This window comes from Rhinopithecus roxellana, chromosome 3 (genome assembly GCF_007565055.1).
Source record: "Rhinopithecus roxellana isolate Shanxi Qingling chromosome 3, ASM756505v1, whole genome shotgun sequence".
Taxonomy (NCBI): Eukaryota; Metazoa; Chordata; class Mammalia; order Primates; family Cercopithecidae; genus Rhinopithecus; species Rhinopithecus roxellana.
Window position 1 is genome coordinate 20,919,435 of NC_044551.1, and position 18,009 is coordinate 20,937,443.

The window sequence follows — 18,009 nt, forward strand, 5'->3', positions numbered from 1 at the left end:
TTCCTTTCTCTCCTTCCTTTCCAGCCACTGCCGTCTTGAAAATGCCCTGTTCTGGCTGAGCGAGCCCCCTGCCCTGTTCCCTCGTTCTGGTTCAGAACATCACCTCACCACTGCTAACTGCTCAGGGAAGCTGGTCATCCTCCCTGGAGCTGGAGCAGGGGTGCGGGGTGGGTGAAGGGGTACTCCTGCTGTGTGCACTGGCCTGAGGGAGGAGAAAGAGGGTGCCTGGCAAAGTGAGAGTGTGGAGGGGAGGAGTCAGGCAGGCAGTGTAGACACTCAGGCGGGACAACGGACAGGGGCTGACTGGTGGATCCTTGTTTCAAACAACTGCCCGGAGTATCAGTGAGACTTGAAGGTGGCTCTCCAGTGAGGCGCTGAGGCTGAAATGATCTTGGGGAATCTTTTCAGTCCATTGGTTTTAATGCTTATGTACCAAGTTGATGCTTTTTCTTCATCACCATTTTCATCATTTTAAACGTTTTACCAAATTTAGATGGAAGATGCTTTCTGAAAGCCTTCAATTCTACTTCTTAGAAGAATTTTACTCGTTTGACTTATAGTTACTTATGGAAATGATCATTAGTTGTTAATTTTAGTGATCCAACTGTGTGAAACAAGCACCTACCAAGAGTTTGAGGGATACACCAGACCAGTCACAAGGCACATCAGAGAGAACAGTTATGTTCCATCATTCGCACTTCACATGCATTCTTATTTGACTCAGAAATAGACAAATTCATTAAAATATCCTCAGTTATCACCACCAGTCTGCCACAAGACTTGAGAAGATGGTAGGATGGCTTTCGTCGTGATTCCTACAGAGGCTGACAGACTTGTGCGTGCAGCCAGCCCACCGCCTCTGCATCTCTTCACGTTCTTCTTGTTTGCCCAGCCTCCTGTCTTTTGCCTTCTTGGAATCTTAACGTCTGCAAGAGCAGGGCCGACTTGGTTTCCTCCACCAGCATTGATGGAGGGCGGCGAATCTGCCTGAGCTCTGGCTGCGTCTTCTCCATACCATCGTTATCTTCATGTGTCCAGATGGACAGCTGGGCAGGTAACACTAAGCATCATTTCCATGCTCAGGGACCCAGGCCAATCCATTCCAGATGCTTCACGAGTTGAGGGATTTTCCATAAACTTCAGAGATGTCAGAATCCATCCATCAAAATATTATATGGCTGGGTTCTTTATATATATGTATATAAACATAATCTATATTTTATACATTTATATCTAAATATTTTAATCCATATTTTATATGTATATATTTATATAATCTAAGGCTTATATATGTAAGCTATGGTGTGAAGCTATAGTGTTCATATAATTATGTATGTATATATCCTAGATTATATATATATATGTATATACACACTAAGACTCTTTGTAAAATGAAAATGTATGTTTAAACTACTTATATAAATTTTTTTATTCAAACAGTATACACTTATATGTTTACATTTCAATTTCAGGATGACACCCCTGACTTTCACAATGTCATAATTTAAATGATCTGTAGGGATTTTTTTCTTCCTCTAAGTGCACTTAACCCAAAAAAGCCAATTAAATGGAGAACAATATAAATAGCTTTTCTCTGTTGCTGCCAACTTTGATCTGCCCTCATGATGATAACAATTTATTAGAGAAGGAGATCGCTCTAATTTGGTTCAGTTTAACAAATGTTACTCCATTGGAATCAGGCGCCCCTCTGCGATGAGAGTCAATGCAGAGGACATTCTGTGATAGTGCCGGGCAGGACCCTGCAGTGGTCTATGGCGACTGTAGACCAAGACGACAGTGATTCTGGAGCCGCGGTGTTCACAGCCCAGCGGCTGCTCTGTTGTGTGGACCAGCACTGAACACAGAGCTCCTCTGAAGGATCATGTTTATTTAGAGAACAGAACATGGTGTGATGACTTTGACCTCTAAATGAAGGATGGTCCCCTGGAAGCCTGGGGCTCCCCAGAGAGCTTGTGCCTTTGTGCACCTCCAGCTGATCCACGTGTGTCCAGGCCTGCAACTCGCCAATTATATAATGCTATGATTGCTCTTACTGTGACTATTATCATCTTACAGCGCTTTGGTATTTCACGAAGAGGCCGGGAGAAGCATGGATTGTGTGGTAGTGCACAGAATTCTAATGGCATATGTTATGTTGTCGAACCTCTAAAACTCTTAAGAATTTTTTTCTGATTATAGAAAATAGTACACGTTAAGGTAGAGAATGAAGTTTCATGATTCCACCTGTTAGAAATCCTGGCTGTTTTTCTGCACCCCTGAACACACACACATGCACACACACACATGTGCACACGCACACACTTCCACAGGCATACATGATTTTTTCAGCAGTGGGCCCATGCTCTTCAGGATAGTCTGAAGTGTGCACATCTTTTCTCATAAGGTCCCTGGACATCTTCCTGGTCAACTAAACCTTCAAAAGGCTGCTGAGCCCCCCCATGGTGCAGGGTGCTGTGGACGACTGAGCCAGCCCTATCGGGTGACAGGAGGCCTCTAGTTCTTCCCTCCCTAAACAACCCATGGGGACTGTCCTGTATGTCATGTTTGCTCCCTGTACCCTAATTACCATAGAGAAACTCCCAGAAGTGGGGTACTGGATCAAAGGGCAGGAACACCCTCCGTATTGATTGGAAACAGTGCTGCCAAATTGCCCTTCAGAAAGGTTACCCCAGGTTATAGTCCTGTCAGCAGCAGGAGGCTGGAAATCTCCCAGGCCTCTCCAACCCTGATGATTTCACTACTTCCTAATGTCACTGGCAAAGCATATTTCATCTTTTTTTGCTTACATATTTTGTATCTTATTCAGGTGTAGCATTTTTCATACAGTTGGGTTTTTGTATTTTTTTGTGGGGGGATTTAGGGGATGGGTTTTGGCCACTTGACTTTCTCATTTTGCCCTTGGTCCATTTTTCATTTGATTGTTATTTATCTTATTATCTTTAGGAATTTTTTTGTCTAGTTGATTCCCAGGCCTCAGCATTTGTTATCTCTTGCAGCATAGCCCATTATCCTAAAACTCAGTGTCTTGAAGAAACCAACATCTCTTCTCTCCTAGTTTCTGGAGTTGAGGAATCTGAGTGCTGCCTGCCTGGGTGCCTCTGGCTCTGGGTCTGTCATAGAGCTGCAGGGGAACTGAAGGCCAGGGCTGCTGTCTCATCTGGAGATCTGACTGGGGAGGATTGGCTCCCATGAGCACTTATGTGCTGCAGCAGGATGCACTTCCTGGGTGGTGTTGGCTGAAGGCCTCAGTTCCTTGCCTGCGGGCCTCTCCATGGCGCCACTCACAGTATGGCAGCTGGCCTCCCTCATAGGGAGCTAGGGAGAGAGAGAGAGGGCACCCAGGACCAAAGCTGCAGTCTTTTGTGGCTTACTCTCAGAAGTGACTTTCCATCACTCCACCATCCTCTGTGCAATAGAAGGAAGCTCAGGTCCCTCACACTCAGCAGGAGGCGGTCAAACAGGGAGTAAACACCAGGAATCAGAGATCCTTTTGGGACAGCTTAGGGGCTGCCCGATACAGGAGCATAGTATTTGCTGATTCCGTCGGTAAGATCTTGTTTTCATTGTATGTTCAAATCAGTTATTGATGTGTATAGAAGCTATCACATTTTTACACATACATAATAAATTCTGGCATGCACGTTCATGTAAACCACATTTTTATTGTGACTTTCATTTTGTGTGTCAGGTGTAGGGAGCGGTTAATGATAGCCCACCAGTCCATCCATGCAAGACCCATGGGAGCCCATTCTGTTTCTAGCGGATATTATTAAATACACTTCATCCTGTCAGGTGTGTCATGTCATTCCATGCATATGTGTGTTTCACTGGCCCAGCCAGTGCTGTCCTCTGTGCCTTGCTCCAAATCTTAGTTATTCCACCCAGAACTTGGGCTGGTGGGCCGGCTGTGTCACTGTTGGTATGTCTGGCTCATTGCTTTTCACACCTGCATATTTTTCCAAGATGTGAATTGATCACATTTTGCTCATCCACTCCCCTGGGGATGCCAGCAGTCTCCCACCTCCCTGTGGTCACAGGAACACGGCTACTCACCTGCAAGCAGATCTTCTGGGCTTGATGCCCAGCTGTGAGCTCACAAGTGCATGAGCCTCGGTATGTGGATTGTCTCGAGGTATTGCTGGAAACTTCCAGAATGCCTTTGACATTCTAGAAGTGGACGATTGACACACTTCCCTGCAGATACCTGGCATCGTCCTCCTCTCTCAGTTTTGCCCCTTGACAGGACCCTAGAGGCATCTGACTGCTGCTTTCCTTGCACTTCCCTGATGACTGGGATCTGAACATCACACTGCACACTGGTCAGCCATCCAGGTCTCTTCTTTAGACATCTGTTGATCTTCTTTCCCTTCCCTACATTGTGTCCTGGCTATCTAGTTTTTTTCTTCTCAATTTTCAGGAAATTTTTCTTTTTTCCAGGTATTAATTTTTTGTGCAAGTGTTAGATATCACAAATATTGTCTTCCCAAATTTTCTGTATCTTCTTCTCTTTCTTGTCTTTTATTGGGGAAAAAAAAAACTCCTCCCTAATTTTGAAGAAGTTACATTATGATCGAGGCTGTTTGGGAAGACCATTTCCTCACCGTCCCATCACGAGGCATCCTCCTGAGCCTCCTCCCACTGGCTTTAGAGCTTTTCCTTTCGCATTTTGGATTTCATCCATCTAGAACCCTTCTCCATGTGAGCTGCCAGGCAGACACCCAGCTTCCTTTCTCTGCAGTAAACACTTTCCTTGACCCCATTGTCTGAGCCACCTGGTCTTTTCACGTGGCTTTCTGCTGCCATTGTTATCCCATGACAGTCCCATGTAAATACGATTCTCTCTTCTGCTTGTTTCCCCAATTTTCCTACTCCTGTACAAATACTACACTGCCTTCTGCCTTTAGGAATGCAGCCTCCTAGTCCAACAGCCAACAGAGTACGACCCCCTCTGCTCTTCTTTTTCAAAATCATCTTAGCTTTTTATGGACCTTGTAATTTTTCAATTATTTGTAAAGAATTTTACTCTAAGCAGTGAACTCTGATTTCCACACAAGAGCATAGCCTGAAATCTCAGCAGTTTAACACAGGAAAACTATGTTCTGGCACAGAGTCTAATACGGGCCAGTGTCTGCTCTCTACCTGGAGCACACGACCTCCAAATTCACAGCAGCAGTGGGTGAGAGCAGGGTGAGGGCATCAGCGCCCGACTGTCTCCACCTGAAACACACACACCTCCTTCTGTGCACCACCCACTGGCCAGAACTGGCCACATGGCCCCCATCTGACTGCAAGGGAGGCAGAAATGTAAGGACCCACATGGCTATTTGTAGAGCATTAACGCTGTCTACCAAATCCAGTTCCTCAAAAATAGCTGAGCCTTTAGGATTTTCTATGTAGGCAATTCTAGCATCTACAAATAATGAGGTCAACAGAAAGTAACATCCCAGTGACGCAGAAAAACTCAGTACCATGAGAGCCAGGCAAACAAAGCCAGCATGAAAGTTATTTTTGCTGCTTCAAATATGGAGATTGAAGAAGCTTGATTTTTTGTTACCTTTGAATCTTACCACAAGCCAATGTAAATATCACAATAACAAAGCCAGGAAAATTAATCTGTAAAATTGTTCTTATGCCATTTAAAATATCACAAAATATACCTGGGATTAACTTTTCCATTACTAGGAAAAGGGCAGTTCTGATGACTTACTTCTTAGCTCCCTTTGACTTCTGATTTAGTGCCTTCCACAACAGGCCTTCAAAAAATTATCGGCTGCAGACATGACATATTCCATATGGTCTTTTCAGTGAAGTTGAGACTTTACTTTGAAAGTCCAGTTTTCTGAAAAAGTTTACCTTCTAAAAAATACTTATTGGGAAGCTGAGATCAGAATTTGAATGCTGGCAGAAGCTTTAAGCCTATAGGGCTAAAATGATGTTGCCTGTGCACGTGGCGTGTAGTCGTAGAGCCTGAGGGCTGGCACACCACAGTCTGTGCCTGCATGTGAATCTTCCATCCAGCATGGAGCACCCGTGCTTAGGAGGTTAACAACAAGGAGTACAGCAACACACCCATCCTCCCAGGACCCCACAGCCTGCTCCTAAGACAGCGTCTCTCTGCAGGTCTGGCCCTGGGTCACTTGGCATAGTGGCTCACCACCTCCATCCCATCTTGCCTTGCATGCCAAGTGCTCATTATCCCTATGCAGGAGGTGTGGGCAGGTAGTGACACAGGTGCAGTGACTAGGTGCAGGGAGGGTGACCTGCTCATGGGCCTATAACTAGAGAGCAGAGAGGAGGCACGCTCCCCTCCCCACACACCTCTCCCTGTGGAACCTCATCATTTAGGTTCCCTGGTGTGAGCTCCCACCATTATACCCAGCAGCCTCCTGCCTGGATTTCTGTGCACACCTCAAAGCCAGCCAACCCGAACAGAGCTCAGTATCTTGTCCTGGAAACCTGTTCCTCCTGGGTCAGAAGCCTGGAGTGGCCAGGCCTCCCACTGATCCTTCCCCCAGCCCTGCCCATGTGGCCTTAGTCAGACTCACTGAGTGGCCTCTGCCAGGCCCTTGCCACCTTCTCTGGACCATGACAATAACCTAACTGGACAACACCCCAAAACTGACTGCCTCACCACCTCCCAGATGACTCACCCACAAGGAAAACCTGGCCCAATATGCTCCCACCTGCAGAATGGGCCCAAGTGCTGAGGCACAGGTGAAAGGCTGCTCTGTCAGCTTTATGCCTGCCATGGGCAGAGTTGTGTCCTCCCCAAAATAGTTGAAGTCCTACCCCCTGTGGCTGTGAGTGTGACCTTATTTGAAAATAGGGCCTTTGCAGAAGTGATTGAGTTGAGACAAGGTCTTGCTGGGTTAAGGTGGTCCCTAATCCAATGACTGGTATCCTTGTAGGAAGAGGGAGATTTGGATACAGAGACAGATTCACAAAGAACGCCGTATGGCAACGGAGGCAGAGATTAGAGTGCTGTGCCCGCAAGCTGAGGCACACAAGGGTGCTGGCAGCCCCCGAGTGCTGGAACAGAGTCCTGGAGCAGACCCTTCCCCAGGCCCGCATCTCCATGTCAGACTTCTGGCCACCTGAACTGTGAAAGCACATTTCTGTTGTTTCAAGCCCCCAGTTGGGGTGCTCTGTTCCAGCAGGCCCAGGAAACTAGGGCACCTGCCATCCCTGCCTTCCCCACCTCCACCTCCACCCCACAGCAAGCCCCGACTCCCGGAAGCCTCAGCATGCTCACTGACCACCCTCACACGGCGTCTGCTCCTGCTGCCCCCTCTCCTGCTTTCTGGTTGGATCACTGCCACTTGTCTTTTGCGTTCAGCTCCTGAACCACCTTCCCCTGGAAGTCTCCTCCACCCGTCTGGGCCCCCAGCCCCATTCGGTGCCCCCTCCTGCACCCCCACAGTCCACTCTAGAGCACGGCTTCTCCACAGGGCTCTTCAGCCCCCTAGGGAGGGCTTGGCAATAGGCAGATACGTTTTTGGTTGCCACCACTCGGAAAAGGGGTACTAATGGCATCCAGAGAATGGAGGCCAGCCTGAACAGCCTCAGTGCACATGGCCAGGAATGACCCAGGGAGGCTGCTGAACACCCTTAGTCCACAGGAGCCCCCAAGCTGGGAATGATCCAGCTCCAGCGTCAGCAAGGCCCAAGCAGAGGCACTCTCATCTAGAGGACACCTGCTCCTGCTGAGATTCCAGATGTTTTCATCTTGTCTCCCAGCTCCAGGTGGGAAAAGTACACATCCATGGTTGCGCACCATCCAGCACGCCAGCAGGGCCTCCCTGCTGCGAGTCCAATGCCCTCTGATCAGACCGGTGCTCTTGTCAGCACCCAAAGAAGAAAAGACATGCTTACCGTGTTCTGTACACTCTCTTCCACATCTTGATGGGCTCAAACTCGCCTTTAAAAATGAGAGCCCTGGCCAGGCGCGGTGGCTCATGCCTGTAATCCCAGCACTTTAGGAGGCCACAGTGGGTGGATCACTCAAGGTCAGGAGTTCAAGACCCATCTGGCCAACATGGTGAAACCCCGTCTCTACTAAAACTACAAAAACAATTAGCTGGGCATGGTAGTGCAGGCCTGTAATCCCAGCTACTTGGGAGGCTGAGGCAGGAGAATCACTTGAACCTGGGAGGCAGAGGTTGCGGTGAGCTGAGATCACGCCACTGCACTCCAGCCTGGGTGACAGAGTGAGACTCTGTCTAAAAAAAAAAAAAAGAATGAGAAGCCCACAGATGGGATGCTCGGAAGGTGCGTTTGGAGTGAAGGATTGTGTTCCCTGCATGTCAGCAGGGTGCAGCCAGCCTTCTTCCTGAGAACACCGCATCACCCGCTGGGACTCTGCTCGCCTCTCCTGGACATGCACAGCCCTTCCATCCCCAGTCCCAGACCTGGAAACATTCTCGCTAGAGAGAGAAATTTTACTATAATGGGAATGGGTTTCACAGTGCATTTTTTTCTGTAGAAACTACTTATCTCTATCAAGGTGGGAGCAAGGCCATGGAGGAGAGTGGTCTTTTCCACCTAGAGCCGCACCAATTACTGGTCCCCTTGTGGCTGGTCCCTGTGTGGCTGGTCCATGTAGCCATGTGGCCCCTCGTGCCCCACCACCCAATGCACTGTCCTCTATGGCCTCAGATCTGGCGGGATGTTCTAGTCATCTACTTTGTGAAGCCACTTCTCTGGTCGCCTGTATGTGTTTGGCTTGGGCATGAGTCGACAGGTCTCTGAGGCAAACAGTGCGTTCTCAAAGTGTAACCGAAAAATCACGTTTGTGGCTTCTGAGGTGACTATTTTGAATTGACACTTTCCAGAAACCACCCAACAAATTTTTTAGCTACCAGATCTAGGAACTAAATCACAACTAGTCATGGGGGTGTGTATGAATGAGTCTGCTGCTGGTGTCTGAACGATGAGAGGAACCCCAAGCCATATTGGGCACAAACTTTGAGTGAAACCCAATGGGGATCACAGAAGCCTGAGCGCGCCCCATGTTGGCGTCAGAGGGGTGGTGAGCAGGGAGGGCTGGTCTGCATACTCCAAGTCCTGGTTTCCTGGAGGGAGTCGCCAGCCCATGTGGCTGCCTCTAGCCCTTTCCCTGATGATTCTGGGGCACTCCACAGGCCCTGGCCCTGAGGCTACCTGTCTTTGGTCTCGCCCGTTGTGGCCCCTCAGGCCACATGCATACTCTTCTGTGGTGCCTCTGCCTTCAGTCTCAGGAGTCCTTGATTTGAACCCAGCTCTTCTTGGCAAGTTGGTTAATGGAAGCCCAGTTTCCTAGTCATTGCAAAGGTTGCGCGGGTCAACATTTAATGAGATGGGATGTGAAAACAGCTACGCAGCAGCCCCACATCAGAGTCGGGCTGAGCATGGAGCAGTCGCCGTGGCATTTGTGGGTGGTGTGGGGACTCAGTAGTCTCTGGGGTTGCACTTCAGACAGAACCTCGACATGACCTTATTGGCGCCTCATCGTTTCCAACAGCATGTTCCCACCCTGTCATTTTCCCCTTCCCTGTCTCTGCTCTCCCAGCCCTCTCTGCTTGTCCCCTCTGGTTGATGCTGGGTGGGGTTCTGGCAGATTCGGAGCCCACCAGGCTGAAGCTTTCCCTGTGCAAAGGGACTGTCCATCAAACCGGCTCATGTGGCCTGGGGCTCCCTCCACTCAGCTGAGAGCCTTCCCTCAGGTTACTGTGGACTCTAGTCAGCAGCCGTTCCACAGCAGGGAGGCTCACATATGGTCCCCACCATAGACACCTGCATGTGCACACATGAACACACATGCTCACATGTGACATAATACATGTGTATAAGTACCCACAAACACACAAATGAGCACACGTGCACATACACGCAAATGCACATGTATGTACATGCATTACTCATGTGCACATGCTCACATACGCACACATGTGCATACATACACGCACACACACCCAGACTCACAATAAGGGCTATAGTCACCTTCTCCGGATCCTTCTGTTTCCTGTCTCATCGGACCAGATCCAACTGAAGTCCCCTGCTTATCAGTGGCTTAAGTGTCATTGATCTGATTTGGGAATGTGTTTCTTAGAAGAGTCTAATCTGTTGTAGAGTCTCATTTGTCCTTTAGAAACTTACAAGTTGAATTTTTTCTAGGATTTGCTTTGAACGTTAAACCTTAAAAGAAAGGTGAAATCCCCAATGTCTTTCCAAAGCAGACCTCCTTTGAAAGATGCTTATAAGCATTGGTTTTCCTCAAGCCCAGAGTCTAGTGAGCTTTAATTTTTGCCCCCAGATAGAAGTTTTAGGGGAAGCCTAAAATGAGTCCTGCACATGTTTACAACCCATGTCAGGGAGTTCAAGATTATGAGTGCTTTTAGACTGACAATTACTCCTTCAAAGACTTTAAAAACAAGTAGCAGCTCTGTAATTTTGGCTCAGGAAATGAGTTCAGGAAACTCAAAACTTGACGTAAGGAGTCTGAAATTTTTAACTATTTTTAGAGGGCAAAAGTCTGTAATTCATAGGCAAGCAAAACACAAAAATACCAAGAAAGTAAGTTTGCAATGAAAAGGAACGAGAAGAACTCTAATCGTAAGAAGTATAGAATTAATGTATTAATGTCAACTTGTTAAGACAGACATAATTCAAAAGTCTAAGAAATTAGCCATGTAAATGCAATATACTTTATTTGCCTGTGGACATTTTTGTGACTAAATAAGTCACAAAATCTACATGAAAAGACAGAAATGTTGTGTGTTCTTTCAAGAGGACAGAATGAAACTATCTTTACCAAAGGAGAAGACCTTCTGAGATAGTTGAAAAAATAAGAAGCTCCATTTATTGTGTTCACCCTGTGCTTGGCATTGAGCAAAGCATCTTTTATGTTTTAACATATTAAATTCTTATAGAATCCAGTGTCACATAATACTATTATAATGCTTATTTTACATATGAGAAGATCGAAATTCAGAGAGTTTAAGTGATTCACCCAAGGTCACACAGCCAGGAAGTATTGGAGCAGGGATTTGAAGCCAGGTCTATTGAATTATGCAACTCCTTCCCCACCAAATACACACACAAGCACACACACACACAGACACACACACTCTTAAATTCCATGCCCAAGCCTCCCCCTTCCCCAAGCATCTGTCCATCGTTCCATGAGTATAGTGAGCCATTTCACACCTTCAATTTGGGACCCCTTGTCCTCTCCCACCATAGCCTGGTAAACACCTGCCCGGCTATGTCTCAAGGCTCAGCTTACGTTATTGTCAATAGAAATATTTCTGAACACACAGATCACTACCACCACCCCTCTTCTCTCTCCCCCAACGTAGAATCCATCATACCCTCTGGGCTATAAGTTCCATAAGGACCAGAATTATTCTTTTTAGAAAGCTCTGCAGTCCCGGTCACCAGCACAGTTCCTGACTGAGGGGAGACCTGCAGCAATCGACTGCTGAATGAATAAAGAATAAATTGACTCTTCCTGCCTCTGGCTCTTTTAGTTCTACACACCAGTGGTTCTCAATCAGGAGTGATTTTGCTCCTGTGGGGACATTTACCAATGTCTGGAAACAATTTCTTGTCATTACTCATGGGGTGCTACTAGCATCTAGTTGGTAGAGGTCAGGGGTGCTGCTAACTTCCTTCCATGCAGGTATAGCCCCTACAGCAAAGAATTACCTGGCCCAAGATGCCAACAACACCAAGAGTGAGACACCCTGCCTGTTCCACACCCTCTGTCCCAGCAGCTGCAATATGCCTGGTTATCTGCCCTTAACGGACTCTAAGCCCTAAAGGCAGGGACCTGGCATCACTTCGTCTTGTTAGACCCGGCACCCAACACATTGAATGAATGCATAAATGAATGAATGAGAAACATTAGACAATTGAGGGAGATGCAGACGTGCCAGGCTGAAATTCAAGTACATGGGGACTGAACTGGGGACTTAAGTTTGGGGGCACTTGTCATCTTATTAGCTGTGTTGAAATGTTTTCATGCTGAGTCATTGCTATTGGCCCTCAAAAGGCCATAAGGGAAAAAAAGAATCAAATCAAAGTACCACCTACTGGTTTTGTTTGACAGATGCAGCCCTGGAGAATTGTATTCTCATTAACACTGTTCAGCTTCGATATTACAGTGAGACTTTTAAGGTGGTGATGGCAAAATCCTGTGGTTGTTCATAAATATACACTTACCATGTGTGGCTCAGGAAAGAGAGAAATTGTTACTTATCAAAAGTGTTGCTGTAAACACTGAGTGATAACACAAAGCTGTTGTAGTGGATGAGTGAAAAGTCACATCCATCCACGCCTTTTAACATTAAGCACAAGGAGAGATATTTTAGAAGAAATTAGAGTTATTCAAAGGAAATATCTCAGACTAGATTCTTTGATTATTAAATAGAACTGGACAAGGGAGAAAGGTAAGTGTTATGAGAATAAGAAAAACGCTATTAATTGTATGAAGTTCAAAGTCCTCAGTGTTTTCAAATGCATTATCTTATTGGGTGTTCATCATAATGTGTGACATTGTCTGCACTTGATTCCCAAAAGTTCACTTTTCAAGAGACTGTATCCTGGAAGGATGAATGGGAGTGCCCAAACATCTGCAGCAAGCAGGGAACACGGGATGGAGGGGTCTCCCTCTTCTTGGTGCAGTGGGCACAGCAAGGGCATGTCAGAAAAACAGCTCTGTGACACTGGGGAGAGCCAGGAAATAAAGGAGGAATGCAGGGAGTGGCTTCCAAGTCCAGCATTTCACTGTGTCAAATTTAAACAGCCAATCAGAATCAGATGAACCTATGAAAAAAAAATTGTTAATTGTAAACGTGGGTGTAAGAGACAGGAGATGAGATGAGAGCTCCTTATCAACAGTGTAGTGCAATAAATGCGCTGAGCCTCTGACTGACTCATAACGGGCTCTGTCTCCCGGTTGTGGAATTGACTAAGCACTGGGACTTTCTGTTCATAATTCTAACAGGGAAGAAAAGGCAACAAAGAGTGGTCTGTTCCTTTGGGGTTTTGTTTGTTGTTTCTTGTAACAATTGAGACTTTCACAAAGAGTAGGCACAGTGTGGATTCATGCCAAAAGCCACAGAATATTCCAATATGATTGTGAGCCTCTATTTGTCTAGCTACCTTTAGCTCAGGATTTTCATATAATACCATAGATTTTCAGTATTATAGAGAAAAAGGATAGAGATGGTTAAAAAAATCATTTTAGCCAAAAAAATCAACCCTTGATATTTGCTGTCACTTAATGTAGAAATTGATGCTGGCCGGGCACACTGGCTAATGCCTATAATCCTAACACTTTGAGAGATGAAGGTGGGAGGATTGCTTGAGCCCAGGAGTTTGAGACCAGCCTGGGCAACAAAGCGAGACCCTGTCTCTATAAAAAAAAATTTAACTGGCTGTAAGTGGTGGTGCATGCCTATAGTACCAAGTACTTGGGAGGCTGATGCAGGAGGATCTCTTGAGCCCAGGAGATCAAGGTTGCACTGAGCTATGATTGTACCACTGCACTCCAGCCTGGATGGATGACAGAGCGAGACTGTGTCTCAAGAGAAAAAAAAGAAGGAAGAAATTGATGCTAACATCCTCTCAAAGATGTGAAAGATGTGTTTTCATATGTTTAATGAGATAACTTTGGACTTTGATCTCAGCCCACAATGATGATGATTATGAATATATTAGCTCTGAGTGGTCTCAAGTATAATTACATCACATAAGCAAATATGCTTGAAGTTATAAAACTCAAAATAGGAGTCAATCCTAGTGAGGCATGGGAATGTTGCTAGCAGTAAATAAATGGCCATTTCCTGTCGTCTTCTCCTCCGATCTTCCTTCATCCTTTTAGCAACTCTTCTGATGTGAGCTATACAGCATTTTTGAAAAGGTGTGCATGGTGGCACATGCCTGTAATCCCAGCACTTTGGGAGGCTGAGGTGGGAAGATCACTTGAGGCCAGGAGTCCAAGACCAGCCTGGGCAATATAATGAGACCTCATCTCTATAAAAAATAAAAAATTAGACAAGTGCGGTGGCTCACACCTGTAGTCCCAGGTACTCAGGAGGCTGAGGCAGGAGGATTGTTTGAGCCCAGGAGTTTGAGGTTGCCGTGAGCTACAATCGTGCCACTGCACTCCAGCCTGGATGACAGAGCAAGATCCTGTCTCAAAAAAAAAAAAAGAAAGAAAGAAAAGAAAGAAAAATTTTTTTAAAAAGGAAAAGTCCTGCTGCCCCCAGTGACAGATGCACAAGTGAAACCAGAGGGATATCCAGAGCAGGCAGAGTTTGGTAACCCTGGACTCCTGACTTCTCAACTAGGGATCGGCCTGTGTGTCCACTGTTGAATAGACAATTTTTTTTTTTTTTTTTTTTTTTTGAGACGGAGTCTCGCTCTGCCACCCAGGCTAGAGTGCAGTGGCCGGATCTCAGCTCACTGCAAGCTCCGCCTCCCGGGTTCACGCCATTCTCCTGCCTCAGCCTCCCAAGTAGCTGGGACTACAGGCGTCCGCCACCTCGCCCGGCTAATTTTTTTTTTGTATTTTTTAGTAGAGACGGGGTTTCACCGTGTTAGCCAGGATGGTCTCGATCTCCTGACCTCGTGATCCGCCCGTCTCGGCCTCCCAAAGTGCTGGGATTACAGGCTTGAGCCACCGCGCCCGGCTAGACAATTATTGAAAAGGAAGCCTAGGTAGGCTCCGAATACAGGCATGTGAAATGGCCTCTTCCCTTCCACGTTTCAGGTGACTGGGCACCGTCTGCCCAGTAGATTTGGAGGTCATTGCAGCTGCCTTCCCACTGGAGTTGTCAGTGGGTTATTAGAGAGCCAGGATCGGGTGGATCGTGCTTGCTGGTGGCCACACAGACCCATGTGGCTTCTGCCCTCTATGGCTGTCCAAGGTGCCTGGCTGCTGTGTGTTGGAGCTGCTGGTGGGGAGGCCTGGTCCCTGTTCACATCCCAGTATGTGCCCACAGTTGTGCTGTAGCACCAGTGCCCCATATTGGGAGTGCAGAGGGTCTGTTCAGAGAGAAATTCTGTTCGCCAAGGTTCCTGAACAGCAGGCGATGGTTGGTAATCGTGCGCCTGCCAGTAGACGAAGCTCAGCCAGGTCTTTCCAGGCATTTCTGCCCCATCTGCAAAACATGTACATGGGATGCCCAAGGAGAGGAGCAGATCTTCCAGGAGAGCCTGGGGGAGGCTCAGTGGAAGTAAATGTGCCTCAGAGGCTAAGGGAACGTCTCAGTTGATCCACCATTAAGATGCTTAATGAAGAGTAATTGAGACCGGAAGAGTGAGAGCTGCCACAGGTCCAACTGAGGCCAGCGTCACCCCAACTCCTGGTTGTCTTCCGTCTGCTCCTCCCCTCTGGTGCCAGACATGCCACATTTTCCAGGGCGTCCCGAGACACTGTCACATGGGCAGTGTTGCCTGATTTCTTCTTTCTCATAGTCCAGAGCCCTCTTGTGCCATCTGAATATGGGTCAGTCCCTTTTGACCACTGCAGAGACAAGTGCTGTGTCCTTGGGAGCAGAACATGCCTGGTCACTGTGAGGGGATGTGGCTCTCCACCAGCCCCACCCCCTCCTGGGATTGTGTGACAAAGCACCTGCCCTGACCTCTACCCCCTCTTGGACCTCAAGGACAGGTCTCTTCCATGAAAATGTCCACCGTCACCTCACAAAATGGTGCTGAAGTGACACAAATTCCAATAAATTCACTAATGGCTCCGGAACTTGAATTTTAAAAAATAGAGTTTTTAAATATTTGTAGAAATATACAAATATACACATCTCTCTATAAATACATTTATCTTCACTGTTATCACAGATGGAATCTGAAGTGGTAATTAAAGGCATTCTTTGGAGGGAGGGAAAGGAAGTTCGAACAGTCTATTGCCTCAGGGAGAACGTGCTTGGCTGTGAAGTGATGCCCTTTCGATAGGGCCGGTCCCTCCTGCGTATCTCAGGAACTGGGCCAGAGATTGCTCTCCAGCACCGTGGAGTGAGCAAGTTCGGATTCAGCCAATGCTGTGTGTGGGTTTGTAAAGACAGCACCCCCCTCCCCTGGAAGGCTGCCAGCCCCAGGCTGCCCCATCTATTTGGTGCCAGAGCTGAATTTTTCTGCATCTGGGCAGTGAGGCTTGCCCCCACCCTGCTGGTGGCCAGTGCACTGCATTGATTCAGACATCAGAAATCCCCACGACTCCATGTGTTCTTAGTAAAGATGGTAGGAAACAGAATTCCCAGTGACCTTCTAACCTGGTTTTTCTTTTCATCTCACGCAGGGACGGATCTGTAGGAAAGCTGGCAAATCCAAAAAGTCTTTCAGTCGCAAGGAAGCTGAAGCTACCTTTAAGAGTTTGGTGAAGACACATGAAAAATATGGTTGGGTCACCCCGCCCGTGTCCGATGGCTGATGTCTGCCACGTGCAGTAGACGCTCAAGCGCCTGTCCACACACACACCAGTACCCTGACATCTCCTCAACGCTGTGCATCCTCCCCCCTTTTTTACTCCAGCCAGAACTGCATCCTGAATGCCAAGGAGACGTTTAAGTTATTTATGAACAGATGTGTTTACAGAGAGGAAGAGGGAGCAAACGCCGTTCGGATTATGTTTCGATTATAAATGAATGATCACCTCGAAGTCACTTTAGAACACATGTTGAGATGGTGACATTTCCCAGCCTGCCTGCCCCTCTGCCCACCCCGGTCACATTGCCCTGAGCTTCTTTCCATGACAGCAGCTCCGACGAGCCTGCAGGAAACTCAATGCCCCTGCTGGCTCCATTTCCATGTAAATGGCGCCGTTCATATTTCATAGGGACGCCGTGCATCGCCGCCGTGCGTCCCCGGCACGTGTTTGCTGTGCTCTGTATCTCTGTTTTTCTTCCTGGAAGGTCAACATAACTTGAAGATGTGTCTTTCTGTGGCCCATGGTCCGCTGTGATGACATTTAGACCTCATTTGTGCTATGACCTTTGGCTCATGAAAACACAAATTTAACATTGCCAGGTTCTAGTGATTTAAAACCACAACTGCCCACTTGGTGGAAATGTGCCCTCGATGCTGATTTGTGGTGTGCTGCTGTCCACAGATAAACCAGTGCCATTAGATGGAAGGCAGAGGACGCTGCGGCCACCCCCGGCAGACGGTGGCGTGGACACCAGATGCGCCCTCTGGGGCTCAGAGCAACGGGTGGTCAGCTGCGAACAGTCTCGTCCGATGTTAGGAAATGGTCCTAAGGCCACGCCTTTGTGTTCCTGTCTTCTCTCCACCACCAAAAGCAAAAGACGATTTCCCATTCACTGCAGTCATCTGACTCATTTTATTATCTGTGCTAGTGACAAGGAATGTCAGAACTGCCAAAGGATACCAAGTGATCATATGATGATTTGCATGACCGGGTCTCTTTCACCCAATAGTCACTTGTGTGTCCCCCGAAACTGGGATGGGTGAGCACCCTTGCTGTGGTGTAAACTTCCTGTTATTTAATCTCCCCACAATTTCATTTTTCTCTTCTGTTAAGTTACTTAGAACTTTCTAAGAAACTCCATGAAATGAGGAAATACTGTTTCTAATAATATGAGGAAAGAGGTAAAAATGTTCATTCCAAGTGGAAAGTCTTATTGGACACATTTTAAATAAAATCATGCATACGTGATACACTGCCTCAAGGATCCAGTCATTGTGGGCTATCCTTCTATTTAAAATATGTCAGATATTCTTAAATTTTTAAAATATTGCAAATACTACAACATATAATTCCAGAGCAGCATTCTAAGTCAGGTACCGGAAATGAGTCTTAGGAACCCATAGTCTTTGCAAAAATTCGGTAGATTGAAATGGTCCCCAGAAACAGCCAAGGAGCTGAAGGGATGATTGGATCAAGTTCAGATGTTGCCAATTGTATCTTACCACTGTGAGGGAGGAGAAGTCTTCTGGGATAATATATTCAATTCTTCAGGCAGTTTTGCC

At 47.0% G+C, this 18,009-nt stretch overlaps 1 protein-coding gene across 1 annotated transcript in view; it reads left to right on the plus strand.

Annotated features, from left to right (window-relative positions):
• Positions 1 to 17,695, plus strand: part of UBE2QL1 (ubiquitin conjugating enzyme E2 Q family like 1) — a 37,355-nt gene extending 19,660 nt beyond the window's left edge. The window contains exon 2 of the mRNA XM_010376020.2: positions 16,319 to 17,695. Coding sequence (XP_010374322.2) covers positions 16,319 to 16,450 — 132 coding nt within the window. The 3' untranslated portion in view covers positions 16,451 to 17,695. The remainder of the gene's footprint in view (positions 1 to 16,318) is intronic.
• The last annotated feature ends 314 nt before the right edge of the window (positions 17,696 to 18,009 follow it).